Source organism: Charadrius vociferus, unplaced genomic scaffold, assembly GCF_000708025.1.
Source record: "Charadrius vociferus isolate BGI_N301 unplaced genomic scaffold, ASM70802v2 scaffold436, whole genome shotgun sequence".
NCBI classification, from domain to species: Eukaryota; Metazoa; Chordata; class Aves; order Charadriiformes; family Charadriidae; genus Charadrius; species Charadrius vociferus.
The window spans coordinates 4,656,341-4,674,299 of NW_009649187.1; the positions used below are offsets into that span (position 1 = coordinate 4,656,341).

At 44.4% G+C, this 17,959-nt stretch overlaps 1 protein-coding gene across 1 annotated transcript; it reads right to left on the reverse strand.

Annotated features, from left to right (window-relative positions):
* Nucleotides 1-545: 545 nt before the first annotated feature.
* Nucleotides 546-17,459, reverse strand: PKD2L1 (polycystic kidney disease 2-like 1). The gene is made up of 15 exons (XM_009888825.1): nt 17,165-17,459; nt 13,156-13,269; nt 11,692-11,819; nt 10,561-10,817; nt 9,483-9,707; nt 8,887-9,115; nt 8,347-8,517; nt 7,484-7,665; nt 5,163-5,283; nt 4,386-4,484; nt 3,484-3,605; nt 3,021-3,138; nt 2,674-2,810; nt 1,728-1,875; nt 546-761 (listed from the first exon to the last, which is right to left on the reverse strand). The coding sequence occupies exons 1-15, from the start codon at nt 17,457-17,459 to the stop codon at nt 546-548; spliced, it is 2,562 nt and encodes an 853-aa protein (XP_009887127.1).
* Between the last annotated feature and the right edge of the window lie 500 nt (nt 17,460-17,959).

The window sequence follows — 17,959 nt, forward strand, 5'->3', positions numbered from 1 at the left end:
CGGTGCTAGTATCCTCTTTTCTAAACGTCTGAATCTATGGTACAGAGAGGGTTACCAAAGTGCTCTGGAAACAAACTAATACAGGACAAAGCTGCTGGTAACTAGACAGACACAAATAACTAAATTTCTCCTTTCCATCTCACACTAATGATTATATTCTGCTTTGTTTACATGATTACCGCATCTTTGTCCTGCAGCTAATTGTGTGTGTGGGGAACAAGTTGCAATGTGCCACTCTGGACCCAAGTGTTCAAAGAGTTCTTGGGTCTTTGCATGTTGGGAAAGGATAGATAAAAGACTTTGCACTGGCCTGGTCAGAGGCAAAAGACTAATACAACACCTAGTCCAGAGGGACAGGGGCCAAAAGTTCTAGCTCTGACATGACACATCGTTATGCTGGAAAAGAGCATCCCTGATTTTTCACATCACCAGTTTCTGGCAACAGTGGTGTCTGCGTCCAGCTGTCCGGATTACTCTAACAGTGGGGAAACAACAAACAGTGACTTAGTACCACGGCAGCCAAACTGGGAGCACTGGGCTGTTCGCTAGAAGTGCATGTCAGACTGCGGCTGGATGTTCTTGGGCACCTGAGACCCCGGCACACTTGACCTGAGCAAGATGGGGCTGACCCCATTTTGGGAAGAGTTGCCACTCAGGTTGTTTCCCCGTACATGTTCCATCCCCTGGATTTCTGCTTCTTCTTTCCCTGGCTGGTCTAGGCTCTGGCGGAGCAGCAATTCTTCCTGACTGGGTTCTTCCTCCTGTTAACCAGAAAAAAAGAGCGACCTGCACTTTTAGCAAGCTACCAAGAAGTCTAGCAACACTCCAGGAGAGAGACAAGGTGTGCATGATACTTAAATATCTTCCCACATTCTTCCAGAAATGAGTACAACCTGCCTGTCTATTAAAGATCCAATATACTGTTTGCTGCCGTACACTGATGAATGTACATTCAAGCATTAGACAGATGAGGAGTCATCCCTTTTCACCATCTACAAGAACATTCACAGAAATCCCGGGGCAAAGCAAATCTGCAAGCAAACACTTGGATAATCTTTCAGGCACGTTCACATAAGCAGAACCTTCTAAACTACTCTTTCAGATGGGAAGCGATCACAAAACTACTCTGCAAAAGAGAGAGGCTTCTTTCTGACTCAGCTAGGTCACTGTGTGCTGTTAGACTGCTCTCGTTACGAAAGCCATAAAAACATGAAGTAATGACATGGCTCCCGCATGCCTTGCTGCCTTTGACTTTAAAGCTGAAGATCTAAAATATGCTGGTTGACTGAATACAGGCAGTCTTTGGCAAAAGTCGCTAACGATCTTCCACCTCATGTGTGATAAGTAATCCATAGGCGAGATGTTAAGATCACAGTCCACAAGACTGTCATGAACTGCTCTTGCTGGGAAGGACAGTATTTTTTATTTATCTGCAGATAAGTAGGTGCAAAGAAACTGAACACAAGGGAATTGCATCCACTGCCACAGGAATGAGTTTGGCCTGGAAGGTGTGTGTAAGGGTACCATGGTTAACTGGGGGGATGTGAAAGCAAGCAGCTTTTTGTCACTGTGCTTGAACAGAAGAGGCTTGATCACACAAAATGCTGACCCTGCCCAACCCTTTTGGTCCTATGTCAATGGGGATTGGGAATGCAAAGATGATGCCAGGACCATTCACATAGCACCACCCTGAAGCTGGTTCACATGCATGGTGGAAGGCTACTAACCTTGCTAATGTTATCCAGTGGCTTGCCCAACAGGTCCTTCCTCTTCAGATTGTGTCTTTCCAGCACATCTAACTTGTTCACCACAGCATCAATCTTGGAGCCAATGCTGTTTATGGACTGTTCCAGCTGCAGCACACGTTGCAGGAGGCTGGGGGAGACATGGAGAGAATTTGCAAGCTTTTTCTTGTCATGAACAGCAGGATTTGCAGCAAACATCCTATGTACAATGAGTCAGACCTCAAACAGGAGTGAATGCTTTGCATCAGAGAACTGGTTCATACCCACTGAAGACATAACTCCCTGCTATGCTCTGTTTTCATCTGTAATCAGTGATTCTGTCTAGAATGGATCCCAACCAGTTTGGATCACAGTCCAGCCACAATATAATCCCATTATTAAATATTGCACCTGCCTCTCCTTTCATATGGCCCTATGAGGATTGCTCAGTGTTCCTCAGTATCAGAATCAGGATCTCCTGATTCTCTGTGCTGTATTTATCCCATGGTCCTCCTGTGGAAGAAACAGCCAAGTGTTATTCTCAGACCTGGAGGGTGAGGGCCAACTAGGCTATAAACCAAGGATATTTATTCCCACAGGACCTTCTGTAAAGGTATCAACTTCAACTTCCCCTGGCCCAGTTATCTGGGCTACCTTCTGACCTGAAACCCGACAGCATATTGCCTGTGGCCAGCTGACTGCTGCAGAGGTTATTCAAGAGGCAGAAAGCAAAATTCCTTAACCCAATCTTTTACAGGAACAAGCAAACTACCAGAACTGTCCCAGTTCTCTCCTCACCTGCTCATTTACATGTGTGCAAGATAGAAAGGGACAAGATCATACTGAAACTGCTCAGCACCAGTGTAAACAGTTATATCAGGGAAGGAAGCAGCAGGGAATCAGACCCCTCGTTTGCAGAGGAATTAAACTACTGCCAGCACAAACATACACTTGGAACTCTTCTTTGGAGACCCAGCTGGTGTTATTGGCGTGGTTTTTCCTTGCTTCCACGTAGGTCAGATTCTCATCCAGGTTGTTGTCACTGTAGGATTTCCCCAAATTCTCAATCTCTGTGTTCAGAGCAACCTGGAAGATAGATAAAGGAACTCCTGCAAATCTGGCTACTGTGTCAGCTTCACTGCAAATCACACACAGCTTCACAGACTGCTCTCCAGGCAGAGTTGGAGCTGTATTTAAGTTGCCTGCTTCATTTATACCACAAACCCAAAGATTTCTGGGGCCACTTTGGAGTGGTCTCTACCAAACAGAGGGTTTCTTTCCTTGTCCTTTTTTTACCCTTTTCGCCTCTAGGTCATGCTTCATCTGCTGTTGCTCCTCTTCATCAAGGATGTGGTTGCCATCTTTGTCGAACCTGGAGAAGGCTGCTGTGATCTCATGGTCTGCGTGGCCCAGTCTGCAAAACAGTAGGCAGAGAAAACTAAAGGCATCTCTGAATTACACTGTCGGGCTCTAACAGTGCCGGAGCAACACTTTTGAAATCAGTGTATTGTTTCCTCCTGCCAGTGACAAACCTAAACATCCCAAATGGGAAAGAGGTACTAACACAAACTCATTTAGAACAGGAGATTAAACATGTGGGGAAAGGTGATAACTATTTTTTTGAGTCTTACATTGCCCAGATCTGAGCTAGCTTGAAGTCTTGAAGTCAAGCTCCCAGTCTTGAAAACCAGAGAATTTAAATTACCCGTATGACCAAGAGAAAGGGATAAGTGGGCATCCCTCAAGCTGACTCACTTACTCCTTCAAGCTGTTCTTGAAGTCTTCAAAGTCCAGTTCTTTCGTTCCGTTCTGTAGTGCCTTCTGCACATCGGAGATCCGCTCCTTCTTCAGCTTCAGCCTCATAAGTGTCCGGTTGTAGCTCTGTTACCAAAGGTGCAAATGGACAGGGAATCATGCAGGCAGAACAGTGAAAAATAGGGCAGAGCGGACAATGCAATATGGGTGAGCAGATGCTGACTAATACAGGAAGATTTTGAGCTTTCCAGAAGCAAAAATACAACGCTGGCTGAATAGGCCCAATCTCTAAACTAGGATCACACCTTCAAAGTGACACCAACGTGGTAACCAGGGACTCCCTGTCAATGTTTGCCCTCTGCTTTTCTCTCTCTGTTTATCTGAGCTCCCAGACATCAGCTGTTTAAGATAATGTCTCAACTACCATTCTTTGTGGAATATTGGTCCCACAGCACAGGGAGCTGTGAAATTCCAGGATCTTTACTGGAATTTGCCCATGGCCAATCCACAAGTAACTCACCAGATTTGCATCACTGTGACATGCTCAGCTCACCAGAGTCAAACCTGCCACTCTATTGATGAAAGTACACTATATCAAGGACTGAAACAGCTTTGTCTAGAAACTGTCCTGGAAAGGAAAGTCTCTGAGAAACACTACCAGCATGCTCAAGCAACAGGATTCTCCCCACCGCTGCTTTCTCATCTTCCCATTGCCAAAGGATCTGGGAGCTTGATCTATCCCAGAAGGGAACTGTGACTCCTGTTGTTACTATGTGCACCAAGGTGGTGGATCTTGAATTGGCAACCACTTTTTTTTTTCTCTAGTGAATTCCATGTAGGTCAGGGACTTCCAGAAGATGTCTCAGGCTTTAGCTAGAAAGTAGCACAGCTTTCTCTATTCATCACCTGCTTCAAGATATCCGAGAGCTGCAGCTCATCCTTCTGGCTTGAAAGCTCTTCCTTGACTTCTGAGTAGGTATCATTGATGATGGCCAGAAACATGTTCTAGAAAAAAGAGAAGAAAAGAGATGAATTAGCCTGAGACATCTTGCCTGCCCAGCAGCTGAGGCAGCAAGAGACTGGCAGAGATGTGCATGACACAGTTAAACAAGGAGCTGTTTCCCCATCGGGTATCCCTTGGGCAAATTAAAATGGAAGGCCCACTTCAGCCACACAGTGCTTTCTCACTGAGGAGGAGGTCCTTGCAGCTAAAGCAGTGGATGAAAGTACATTTGTTTCCAGCTCAAACACCACCTCCGGTAGCTTCTCCTGCAAGATCTTTTGTTACTTTTGGATTCCTGGCACTAGATGTTTAACGTGGTCATTATGCATCCCTTTGCATCCATTGCCTAGCAAGCCAGAGACTGTCCCCCATACTTTGTTGCCTGTCTACTGCAGAGCAACTCAACTGATCCCCTTGAATTCAGCTACACCACCAGTGGTATTCCCAGCAGGTTTTAGTCTTCACCTTAAATGATATGAATATGGCCCTTAATTGCCCTGATGACCCCAATTGCAATGGTGTGTTCTTTTTCTACTTTGGTCTATTCACACTGCAAAGTTATCGTAACAGAAACTTCCCATCTCTCTAAGCGTTTGCACTGCACCTAACATGGGGTTTATCGGGAGGGGTCTCTCAAACACTGCTGTCAGTATAGAGGCAAGGAAGGCTTTCTTGCTTACCAGGAGCACAAAAAAAACAAAGAACACATAGGTGACGAAGTAAATAGGCCCAAGGACCCTGTTGGCATTGTCAATGGAATTGTAGTCAAAATCACCAAGAATGATCCGAAACTGGGTGAAGCTGGAGGAGAGGAAGAACACAAGGTCACGCAAAGGCACATACATTTATCCTACCTCCTCAGACAGTCCTGAGGTGAACCCTGAACCTGCCTGGAGCCTAGGTGGTCACAGGCACAACCCAGAGCAGAGTCTAAGTCATTCAGTCCAACTGGTGATTTAAATGTAGTGTTTCGGGGGTGAATGGGGCCGATCTGGTTAGAGCAAGAGCAGGCTGGAAAGCAAAACACGGTTGCCACACAAATTTCTGGTTGTCCAAAGTGTGTTTTGGTCTAAACAGGAGTTAAAAACAAAAATAAAACAAAAGCAACCTGAATTCTCCCTTATAAAGGCATTTGACTCACTGAAGCCTTCTCTTGCAAAAGAGTTAGTGAGACTGTGGAGCGGATGTTTGTACTGGCTGGTGCTCTTTGACCTTTTGCAATTCATAGCCCTGATAATGAAGCAAGTTTAAGTCTATTTACCAGAAGTTTGCTTATCTCAGTTATCTCTTGTAGACCCCTTGAAGGCAGGCCTTAGATGCCTGAGGTCTGTGGAACACAGGCTGAAAACCCGCTGCTGTAGCAGGTGCCTCCCTTAACATGGCTTGTTGCCTGAGTGAGCCCATGGACTGAAGGCTTGTCTGAGGTTGGATATTTTAACTCACTTCCCCAACACCTCCTTCTGTGGGTGCTCATCCACCCACTGGTCGTCCCCCATTTCAGGTACCTCGATACGTTATCTGTGGGACTTCTCTGGAAATTGATCAATGAAATGATCCTTGTAAAAAATATCCTCCAATTAAAAAAATGAAAGGGGAAAAGGAAAAAAAAAAGGACAGACAGAGAGACAGACAGAGACTGTGAAGCCATGTGCAGGGAAAAGGACTTTGAGAGCCCAGAGCCTGAAAATCCTGTCTGAGAATTGCAAAGCTCCATTTCAGATTCCTTGCATTTGGACTGTTCAGGGAGCTGGGAATGTTTTCTTGGTCTAAGGAAGAGGAATATGGCATTGCTTCCTCTTCTTTGGTTTAAATTGTCCCAATTCAGTGATGTTGAAATGTCTCCTTCCAGTAAGAAATTATTTTTATCTCTTACTTTGAAAAAGTCTACTTAATCTTATTTAGACTATTATACAGCACATTTTAGAAAACTTCATGCTGAATTTGTATTAAAATTAACATATTATATGACTGCCAACTTTCAGAAATGAAGTGGAGCTGCTCTTTTATCAAAATCAAATATATTTATAACTAATATAAAATTTCTGACTTTTTCGTTTGTGTTTAAAGCCATCATCTTGATAAGATAAATGCATTACTTCTGCTTTTCCCTGTGAAAACCCTGTAGTAGCAAACAGTATTCCTTCCAAACCTTTGTTTGAATTAAAATGCACTATCTGATGAAAAACAGTAAGATTTCATGCAGCTGTTGTGCAGACACTGAAACGATATCATCAGTGAGTGTTTGAAAGCCAGAGAATTTCAAAACTCCGGAGCTTTTATCTGGGCCTTGTCCTTATCTAAAAAAAAACAAACCAACCAACGACCAATGTTCTAAGCCTGCCTCAAAACAAGTGTTTTGAGCTATTCAGTTCTTACCACCAGAATTACAGAGAAGTTTAACCCAGATAGGCCTAAAGCCATCTGCTGGTATATAAAACCACAAATTTGCCAAGGTCTCAGTGACCACGAGCACCATTCTACCACCTTTTTGGATGCACAGCAGGTGAGAAGGTGACAGAAGGTCCTGCAGAACAGAAACTAAATTATCAGCTGCGCTATGATGCTTTTCTGCAGAAAGACATTATGCCATTCTGCATGTTGAGTACCTTTGGTGTGCCTAACAATTCCACGTCAAGGGAAAGCTGTCTAGGCTTCAGCAAATGGGAACTTCTCACTAAATGCTCCCATGAAAAGGCTGGGATTTCCATTGAATTTTAGGGCTGCAAGGAGTCTCAAAGTCTGGTAGGATCAGCTACTTGTGTCCCTACTGATAAACACCAGACAATCAAAAATCTGTCTGTAATCCTCAATTTTCTCACTGTGTTCTTTTGTCCACGAAGATGCCACAGCTGGAACTACTTATTAACAATTGTGGCTTTATTACAATGAGATACAACAGGCGTCTGATTGACATCCAGATTTACAATTGGGGACAGGTTGGAAAGTAGTTAAAATTCTTTTGATGAAATGATGGAAACATGGTTCCGACTTATACACTTACATGCATTTGACAAAGGTGCTGAAGTTTTCCACTTGTGTCCCAAAAAGAAGGTAACCCAGCTGGGCGTAGGCAAAGAAGACAATGAAGAACATAATGGCAAAGCCCAGGATGTCCTTGGCACAACGTGCCAGTGTGGAGGAGAGCTGGGTCATTGTTTTGTTAAAGCTAATATATTTGAATATCTGCAAGAAGGAATAACAGGGACATAGTTAGGTCAAACCGTCACCTAGGTCAGTCCCTCGTATATATGTGCACGCTTACTAAGACAAGAGGTTCACTATAGTACTAAAGCACCGAGAAGACAGCCTGGCTAGGGGAATGGTGGCTTAGTATTCAGGATATTTGTCCCAGGTGTGCCACCATCTTCCTGTGGGATCATAAACATATGACTTTGTTCCCTATGTCAATGGGAAATATAAAGAGGGACTGCTGTAAGGACAAATTTCTTGAGGCTAATGAGGAGCCCCAAGTACAGTGTGGCTTTCCGCCATGCCAAGATGCTTTGGTTGAAATGCAAAGTCCATGCCAACAAATGAGTCATTTCCAGTTGTTTGGTGGCCATCACGAAAAGAAAACATGGTTTGCCAGACTATCCTCCAAAATACTACAATAGAACAGGATGGACGAAGTTATATTGTACTCAGCATTTTCGAAAACCACTTTTACACCACAACATCTGAGCTCATCTCCAAATAACTGGCCTCAGAATGCAGGGTGAAAAGTTGTCTGGATTTTCTTCAAAACAGAACATACCACTTTGAGGAAAATTCTTCTCTGCTATATAGCTGTTACCCTCATTCACTCAGAGGGGTGGAAGAGGTCTGAGACTGGAGGCCTGGCACCTCCCAGACCCCCTACAATACCTTGATCCAAGCAAAGAATAAGTTGACTGCATTCATATTGTTGTACTGTGTCTGCCAGAATGCCAGGAACTCAAAGTCCGCATAGGTGTCAGGGTGTTTCAGCAACTCTCCCAACAGTCTGTTCACCTCAATGGTGCGAAAGATGTGAAACCCAATAGCGGTGATGGAGAGCTGCGAAGAGGAAGAGTCTGCAGTGACCACTGTGCCTATGCTTTCCACAGAAATTAAAGTGTCACAGAATTCTTTGGTATCACGCCTCACTACTGCAGTCTGCTGGTGGGGGATGGAAATAAGGTCTTAGTGCACTGAATGATACCCTGACTTCACAGCCTCTTAGGCATCTCTAAGTAAAGAATTCTCTCCTAACAGCTCATAGAAGAGCATGTGTCCATCTCTGCTAGTTCATTTTTCTATTGGAGCAAAACACGTGCCAGCTCTTGTCTAATCTAGTCTTGTTTCCCCATCCCTTTATTTATTTAGGTTCTTATACCTTATTTTGGTTCTTATACCTCCCCCAAAAAAGAGTCCAAGGATCCTCACCAGAATGACGACCACATCCAGGATGTTCCAGATGCTGGTAAAGTACTGAAGCTTGTGGATACGCAGCTCCAAAATCTCCTCCACCACATAGTAGAAGATGAAGACACAGAAGACAATTTCACAGGCAACAATGAAAAAGTCCCATGCGCTGACATATCGTATAAGCTTGACTGTCCGGATTTGCCAGGAGGGAATGGCACCACCAGTGGCTGGAAACTCAACCACTAACCTTGAAGGGGACAAGAAAACTCTGATAATTACAAACAGGGGGGTGGAGGCTCTTAGATAATTTTGAGAGGCATCAAACCTGAGAGTGAGCTATCCACCAAACCATGAGTGGAAAGGTTGTGTGCATGTGTTTACACAGCTGTATTTCTGCTGCTTTGTTGCCCATGATAGGAAGGGGTGAAAGGCGAAGAGAGGTGTGACTGGTTATGTCAGGAAGACCAAGTCTTCTTACTAATCTATGCAACATCTACTGACACCATTCAGTCCTACCACCCTTGCAGACCATGTTAAAATATTTACATTTTAAGAAACTGTGGCATTGAGGAAGAAGCAAGAGGCAGAGGAATTTTCAGTGGGACTCGGCTTACCTCAGGACACAGAACAGATTGATATTTGCATTATACACAGAGAAATCAATGAAGACAACTCGTGTCCCCCGATCCAGCCACAACTTCTCCTTCAAGACTTGCAGGGCTTCAGCAGTCTCTTCTCTGGTCAACTTGAGGTCAATGTAGTATCCTCCTCCACTGTAACTGGTTAGTCTTCCCCAGTGAGATGAGCCACCCAGCTCCTCCTCAGAATGGTACCTCCACCTACAACAGACAGCCCATAAGCAAAGGCATCACCATCCCAGACTTGGATATGACCTTGTAGCCGGCAGAAATTAGACCAGATCTTCAAGGAACATAGCACTTTTTAATTAAAGAGTTGGCACTTAATTCCTATTCCAAATCTGAGCCTATGTCAGTTCTTCATTACTGTTAGATTTCTGATCTAGTGCTTCCCAGCAGTGCCACAACATGACTTGCAAGACTGTGGAGGGAAAATTCTGCAGGTTCATTGGCTATACCACAGTCTTGTTTGCATGGAGGTTACTCCCAGGATCTGCTGTATTGCCTTCTACCATGTTGCACACAATCCTCTGCTTAGAACACACTTGCGCTCATATTTCCTATGAACAATAGCCTCTCATTCACAGACCAAGACTCATGCAGCAAGTAAAGAGTTATTAAACCGCAGCTACATCACATTATTACAGAGAAATAGGTTTTCAAGTTGAAAGAGATGCACTCCCTTCTCTCTGGCTCCTCAAATCCAGGAGAGAAGCAGATAGCATCATCCATTTGCTAGATCTGGTCCCAAAGGTCTCTATTAAAAAAAACAGACAACAATCTCTACCTAATTTTCCACTGGATTTCTCATGGCTTTCCCAGCAGGTCCCGCTCTGGCACTCATTCTATTGTGCTTTTCCTCAAAGAGACACTTGGCCTTATTGATAGACAAAAAGGACTTGCTGCTGCTGACTGCAAGGGGGATTCCAGCCTTATGTGAAAAACTCAACCCTGGCATCCTGTGGCTCAGCACATTTTATTTTAACTAGGAGAGACTAATTAAAACAAAAAAATCACTGATTTTCTAACCCTGAACAGCAGAAGATATACTTACGCTGTTCCATTGATGAGTCCAAAGGAGACCCTTTCCTCCTTGTCTTCTGAGTATACATCATAGCAGCCTGAGATTTCCTCCTTGAAGTCATCATGGACCACACAGGAATTGTTCTTCACCTTCAGTTGTCGCATGCGTGGGACACCCAGCAGCAGGTTCTCATAGTAGATGTATGACTGGGTGCCATGTGCTGCTAGGGAATCGTTGTTGTACCACTTTGTCCAGTAAAGATTATCCAGAAGGGGACCTTGTGCATACTGCAAGAGAGGGAGAGGAGAACAACTTCTTTATAGCCCACACCTGAGAGGAATTTTCTTAGCTTGGGCTTGAGATAGTAAGACCTGACCCACCCCTCTCTACTCCCCAAGATGGAAAGTAGTAGAAGCTTGTGTTGGATATATGCTAACAAGGGGAAAGACCAGGGCTAGTGGAGCCACAGGATGAAAGAGGGATGTTGGGCAGCAGGGGCATTATTGGCTTCTCACAGGTCTGTATTTTGGTTGCTGCACCTTGTTGTGTTAATGAAGAGACAAGGGCCCCAAAGACCTCTTTGTCCCTTCCACTTCAGTGAGCACAAGTTTTAAGGAACTGTCCCGGTATGAGGTGTGAATTAGGAAAATGGGGTGTGCCAGTGCCCTGGAAACAGTGGGGGAAAAACAATAGTGCCATAGTTCATTTTACTTTTTTAATATAGTAGGAAAAGACAAAGGTAACTGACGATTGATGGCTGACTGTCAGAGACAAGTGGTTGCAATATCTCAACAACTTTCACTGTGGCTCATATTATTCCTTCACCAGTTCTTTGGCAGAAATGTGTTAGACCCGAGACATCTTTTCCCCCCTCTTTATTCTTTTTGATAAAAGTCCATGCAAATTTTAATCCAGATTCTTCATAAAGAATCTATAGATCAGACCAGCCCAGGCATGAATTACAGGCAGGTTAAGTATGCTGTTCCCACAATCAGTAGATATTTTGCATGCAAATGACATAACTATTTCTAATAGCTGGCAAAAGCTTGTGGCAGCAAAATGCCTTGCTGAAAGCATTAAGTATCACATTCTGAGGGAACAGAATATCCCATCTAGCTAAGACTTCCCGGGTTTCCCACGCCGGGCCAGACTTGTACTCACCACCCAGAAGTCAGCCATGCTGCCGATGGACTGGAAGGAGACACGGCCATCCGAAGAGGTCTGCAGGAAGAGCTCAGACATCACTTTGGTATAGTAATAGGCATTGGAACTTGTCATTCCATATGTCACTAAGAGAAGAGACAACAGAAAGGTCCTCCCTTACACCTGACATAAATATATGTATATATTCACTTTCTGTGTAGCTTATACTATCACAGGTAAGCTGAACAATGCACAAGAGAAGAAACCTTGGGAACTCTAATTGTATTACTTTCTGCTTTCTTAGGGATTTACAAACTTATCTGTTGCATGTTCCAGAATTTAAACTGCCAGACTGACAGACTATAAGACTTTGAAAGCCAGAGAAGACTACTGGATGATGCAACTGAACATCTGGGTAACATTTTTTTTCCCTCAGATGAGATTTCTGAAAGAAATTTTCTTTCTCAGAACAAAGTCCATGATCTGTATTTTGAAGTTCTGATCTGAATCCATTAAGGTAGAGAGATCACCCCATTTTCCCAAGTGGAAAGCTCCAGTTAAGTTCTCATCTACCAAGAAACCTCAAATGGGAACAGGCTTTAACTTCCCTGAACATGTTGTTTCAACTTTCCAATGCTCCTTCCTGCAGGAAAGCATCCATCATGGTGATCACTAAGAACATGTCCTACTGCTGAAAGGGTACCATGAAAATAAAGCAGCTGACATTCAAGACATCCCCCCCACCACTTCTGGATGAGTCAGTGTGCAACCACATGTACGTCTGTGTGCGTGTCTTGGTTCTTTAGGAAGAATGAGTGAAGCGCTGTCTCCCTGGGCCAGTGTGATAGTAACTCAGGTCGCTATTGTCTGTCTATCTCGCCTGCCATAGCGTCCATGAAATATAATTCTCTTCACTGTCCCATGCTACAGGTGCTCATTTGTGATAATGAATGAACCTTCCCAAAAAACAAACAGCCATTGTTCTACCCACACAAAGTCCATTAGCATTCAGCACAGGGGCGCATTAAATCCACTCAAGAACAACAGCATGAGTTGCCATCTGCTTTATCACCTCAGCCACCCCTCCAGTCTCAGAGGGAAAATCTCTTTGAACCCCATGTCTTTGATCCCAGGAAGTTTCTAGAGCTGCTCTCTGGGTCTTGAACATTTGCTGTGAAACAAAGAAAAGACCCTGGGTAGATTCTCCCATTGTGGAGTCAATGGCTAGAACTGATAATGTGGATCAGAAAATACTGCTTAAACCTAACCAGTATCAGTTAGGTCTAGAGCAGCACTCATTTATTTTACTTCTGTGTGCAGCAGCTATTCTGTGATTTAATAACACACCTGCTTGCTGCAGTGAGTGCATGTACAATAAATTTAACCCCCACAACAAAGTGACAAGGTCTAATAATAAAACTTCACATTATTCCCCTCATGCTGCACACAGAAAGACACCTATGAGATATGACAGCCACTTACAGAGACAGATGTCCACCAAGAACACAATATAGACTAGCAGCTCTCGCAGTGTGGTCTTCACATAAAGCTCTCTGTTTTCAGCTGTGTTCTCAGTCAGCGTAGTGCCCCACAGACCTGTTGGGTGTAAAGAAGAAATTGGTGAGTTTTGATAGCTGTTCTCAAAGGCCATGTGAGGAGTTGAAATCCCATTCCCAGAGAACGCTGTTGGGAGTTGGATTTTTGTCACTTTTCAAAGCAAGCCCACTTTTCATTTCAAAACTTGACTAAGAGCTGTAAAAATGTGTTAAATAACCCCTAAAAAGAACCATTCCAGCATGAACAAAAGATTTGGGGCTGACCAAAACTGAAATATGCTGGCTTCCTTATTTTGCTAAATCACTCTTGTTTTCCGTTTAAGTTCAACATGGACTGATCTTTTCCTGCCTGTTTTTCAACTTACTCTTGGCAGAAATTCAGGCTTTGTCACACGTGCTCTTGAAACCACAAAATTTCATCTCAGTCCTCCGTGTGCCAACAGCTGACCTTCTGATAGGACTTCCATAGCAGAACTGCATCTGATGTTAGCTTTACAACTATTAGTTCTTTTAGTGTATGTTGAACCACCTGGCCCCACATAGTTGCCCCTTGCTTACCTAAAAACTCTTGCAGATTTCTTGTAGGTCATAAGACTCAATCAAATAACCCAACTCAATATTTTCAGCATAAAATTTAGAGCCAAATTACCTTCAGGATGTCTATCAATGGAGCTCTGCTGACTTCAATACAGTTATGCCAATTGCACCAGCTAGCGATCCGATTTCTTCTCACAGTCAAAGCAACTCATTAAATGTCACCAGCGTTGATCAAAAAGAGAGAAACACTTCCTTTAAAAGGAGCCTTGATATTTTGGGTTTGATGAACCGCCTGATACCATTAGTGTATTTGTTTGTTCTTTTTGTAATGGCTTTCTGTTGTGATTTCTGAAATGCTCCTGAAGTTGAAAGGCATAAGAACTTCTACTTGAAAGCCTAGTGATGGAAGCCATGTCAATAATACCCATAGTCTTGCTGCTTTCTGCAGCTCCTAGAGAGCTCAACTCTGATGCCCATCCCCAGTAGTACATAACAGTCATCTTCCTGCGAGCCAGGATCAAAGCTGATCAAAGGCCACACATTTGAAGTCATCTCTGGCAGAGGACAAAGCGCTTTTTTTCTTTGGAGCAAGCAAAAGTGGTCTGTGCACATTTACTCCTGTCTTTTCGATAGCTCTTTGGCATCTCAACAGATTAGAGAGCTTTTTGCACCATAGTGACTGTTGCAGCATCCACCCTCACTCCTGGACAGACAAACCATTAGCCTGTTCTGGACATGCCAGACCAGCAACAGAAATAAGAACCTGGAGAAGATCTGGATTAACTCATGTGCAGGAGACAGTAGCATGTGGTCTACAGGAATCTCCACAAGGGAGAAAAACAAGGGGAAACAACCCAACCATCCGTTCAGGTCACTTTTAAATTACCCCCTTCATGTCTAGATATAACTACATCACAATGTTTTAACAGGTTTATTCGTTTGTCCGTGAGGCAGTGAGCCCCTAACATCCCCCTGTTGGGAACAGAAGCACAGACTTCCTTTGCTTTGAGAACAGAAGTGTACTCGGGAACACCAAATCCAGGGACACTCAAATATCCTTGAAAACTTGGTTCAGAGACTTGCCCAAAATTATACCTGGAGGACCATGAGGCTGGCCCAGTACTCTTTCAGATTGCATCCAGTAGATGTAAAACTGTATCAGCTGAGGTTTGGTTTCAGCTGTTTCTTTAGGAAATATGCCATGGAAATACACCACCTCATACACGAAGCATGTCCCCACCTGTGTCTCTGTCAGCACCACCTACCCCTTTGGGGATGCAGCTGGTTTGGACATGACATTTGGAGCAGAAGGATACTCAAGACAAAAAGACATCCTGGCTTCCTTATAGCATCTTGCATGATCGTCCAGCACTCACAAGGCAGAGCAAAGAAAAAAAAAACTCAGAATCTAGAAAACAGGCAACCAATGCAATTCGTTTGTAATTCTTGCCTTCCTGATACTAACAAGTTACTGGTAAGAGCAGCAACATCTACATTATCTTCTGAGGCTGCTTTTAAACCAGACTTATGACCCAGGTGAGTGACTAGCTCATGGTCTCGGGTACAACTGGAGATTATCTTCCAAAGGCAGTGGGAAGCCGGGTGTCCCTCACTGGCCACCGTGCCATCCAGATACCCAGCAAAGTCTGCCTGCAGGCTGGCCATGAAACAGCTGAGGTGGCAGGAGGCAGGCAGGAACCACGGGACACAGACTTGCGTGGACACAGTTTAGAGAGGAACAGTCCTGAGCAGTAGCACTAAGAGCAGCAGCTACTCACTGGTAGTCCAGCCCAGTAGCTGGTGAGGACAAGAAAAGAACTCAAAAAGCCAACTATGACCAGGATCCCCAAAGAGCTATGGACATGTAATCCCAAATAATGTTTTTTAAGCAAATAAAACCCGCAAACTGTCCTTGGCTAAGCAACTTATCTTTACTACCTCCATTTTCCTTGTGAGACATGAAGGTGATTAAATGGAAGAGGAGGGGGAGAACCAGCAATATTTGGAGAGGCAATGAAAAATTATGAGCAACTAGTAAAGATGCAAATGAAGGATGCAAATTCTTCAAGGAAAAAGTCCCCACTTCTGTGAGGCTGACAGAGGCCTTTCTTGTGGCTACACTGGCCTTTGGATCTCATCTTCCCAGCTCTGGTCTGTCCTACAGCCCTATTTACCACCCTTGCTGGCAGGACGCACTGCTGCAACAGTCATAGAAGGAAATGCTGTAGTGTCGTGAGAGGTATTTTCATTTGCATGCTCCAATTTCAACCCTGGCATCTCACAAATGGAATTTTGATGTTAAAGTATGGATTTGTTTTTCCTTTTTAAAACTGAAACAATGTCTAGAAGAAAGGACATCAGAATAAAACAGGTAAATGATGCACTCTGCCTGGGCACTCTGCAATTACCCAGCAAGCCCACCCACCACTGCTCTTTGGCCAGGAGAAACTTCTAAAGCCTCAGCTCCAACTTTCATGTGAATTAATAGTGTTAAGTTGTAACTGTAATGACAAGTAAGAAAGAATTGATCATAGAAGGGCTGTGCGATTCAGCACCAGGCTATACTGTCGTTCACTCACATGCACTGTTAGAGGGTACGTCTCTGAAAAAGGTTCTTGTCTTCTAAGTCAAGAAAAAAAGACACATTGTCAAGAAAATAATAATTTCCGCAAGAAATAGAGTTTCTTGCTTTGTCTTCCCTGTTTGTACAGTATTAGGACTTTATGCCTTCTATAAGAAACTGTTCAACAAATGCTCTTGCCCAGGGCTATATCCTTGGAGGAGACCTAACTTGCTCCCAGGTTTTTGATTGCCTCTGAATAAGCCTACATAATATTTCATTCCCCTTTGCCTTTTAAACTGAAAACTAGCACCTCTTTCTTTCAGCTGTCTTCAAGCAAAGCCTTGTTTGATACATTCCTGTTATCCTCTGCATTTCAGTCCTGACAGTGCTAGATTTTCTCTGGTGGATATTTATATCAGTTCTTAAGTCACTGTAACACAGGGACCAGTACCACTCCGTCTAGAAAATGCACACAAAGACAGAATAGTCTCATCACCAGAGTGATGGCTTCTGTGGGTCCAGGACACATAAGCTCTGCCAACAGATTCACTGCATGACCCTGAGAACACCACTAAGTCTGCCTGTATGTCCTGCATTGTAGCAAAGGTAACAGGACAGACCCTGGAGCTACAGGAAGGACATGGAACGAGGATGCTCCCTCCAGGTCAGCCAAAGATGATCTCTGGAGTAATGCTAGTCTATCTTGAGCAGGTTCCTGGGCTACACAAACACTATGGGGTTTCTACTTTCTGCATCCCCATGCTCACACACCCCCAATGCCATTGTTCTTCCCAAGAGCTGGTAAATTCTTTCTAGAGAGATATCAGAGCTTTACCTCGGATGCCTCTGAAGATGTAGAAACAGCACTTGAGGAAAGGACTCGTCTTCCCATCCACAGCTTTGCTCTGCTCTTCCTGGTAGTGCAGTGGATCCCCCACCTCTTCAAAGTTCTCATAGGGATTCTCCAGGATGGACTTGGGGTTGTAGATGGCTCGAATCTTCAAGGAAGTAGAGGGAGAGCCATTGTAGACAGGATTATCCCAAGCCTTCTTCCCCACCGCGTTCAGTTCATGTTCCTCTGAGGCTCGAAAGTGGCTCTTGGCTCTGTTGTTTATGTGAGACGAGCTCATGGCTAGTCACTGCCAGCAGAAGCACTTTTGAATTGGAATTGTGAAGATTGCCTGTCCAGGCTGGAGTTGTGAGCTAGCAGAGAGAGAATCAGTCGATGCCAAACAGCTCGTCTGCATCTGTAACTCAGGAGAGGGTGCACCACCAGCTTCCCACAGATAGCACACATCCTCTCTCTCTTTTATACCAGCTCAGCTGGTGACACCTACAAGAGGGGTGGCACTACCCGTTGTTAGGAGCCATTGTCAGCCCTGTTATTCCCGCAGTCCTGCAAACGCTGACAAGCCCAGGAGACCACCTCTGCTTTCCGAGGGAGATAACAGACCCAGATACCGTGGTGGGAAGAGGAGGCTGCTAGGAGACGGCCCCTGAGTCGAGGGGGGAGGCAAGAGGGGGAGGCGGCTGGGATTTACTGGGACCCCTCAGGCTGCCTGCAGCCGGTATCAGCTCCGGTCGAAACTCCGGCGGAGCGCCGCCGGGGGAGCCCGTGGGAGGACCGGGC

Excerpts from the sequence above, each read along its gene's own strand:
- PKD2L1 (XM_009888825.1), bottom strand. The coding sequence starts at position 17,459 with ATGAGCTCGTCTCACATAAACAACAGAGCCAAGAGCCACTTTCGAGCC. Across the intron at positions 10,818-11,691 it reads GCATGGCTGACTTCTGGGTG|TATGCACAAGGTCCCCTTCT; the intron begins GTGAGTACAAGT and ends CCTCTCTTGCAG. Across the intron at positions 2,811-3,020 it reads ATGACCTAGAGGCGAAAAGG|GTTGCTCTGAACACAGAGAT; the intron begins GTAAAAAAAGGA and ends TCTATCTTCCAG.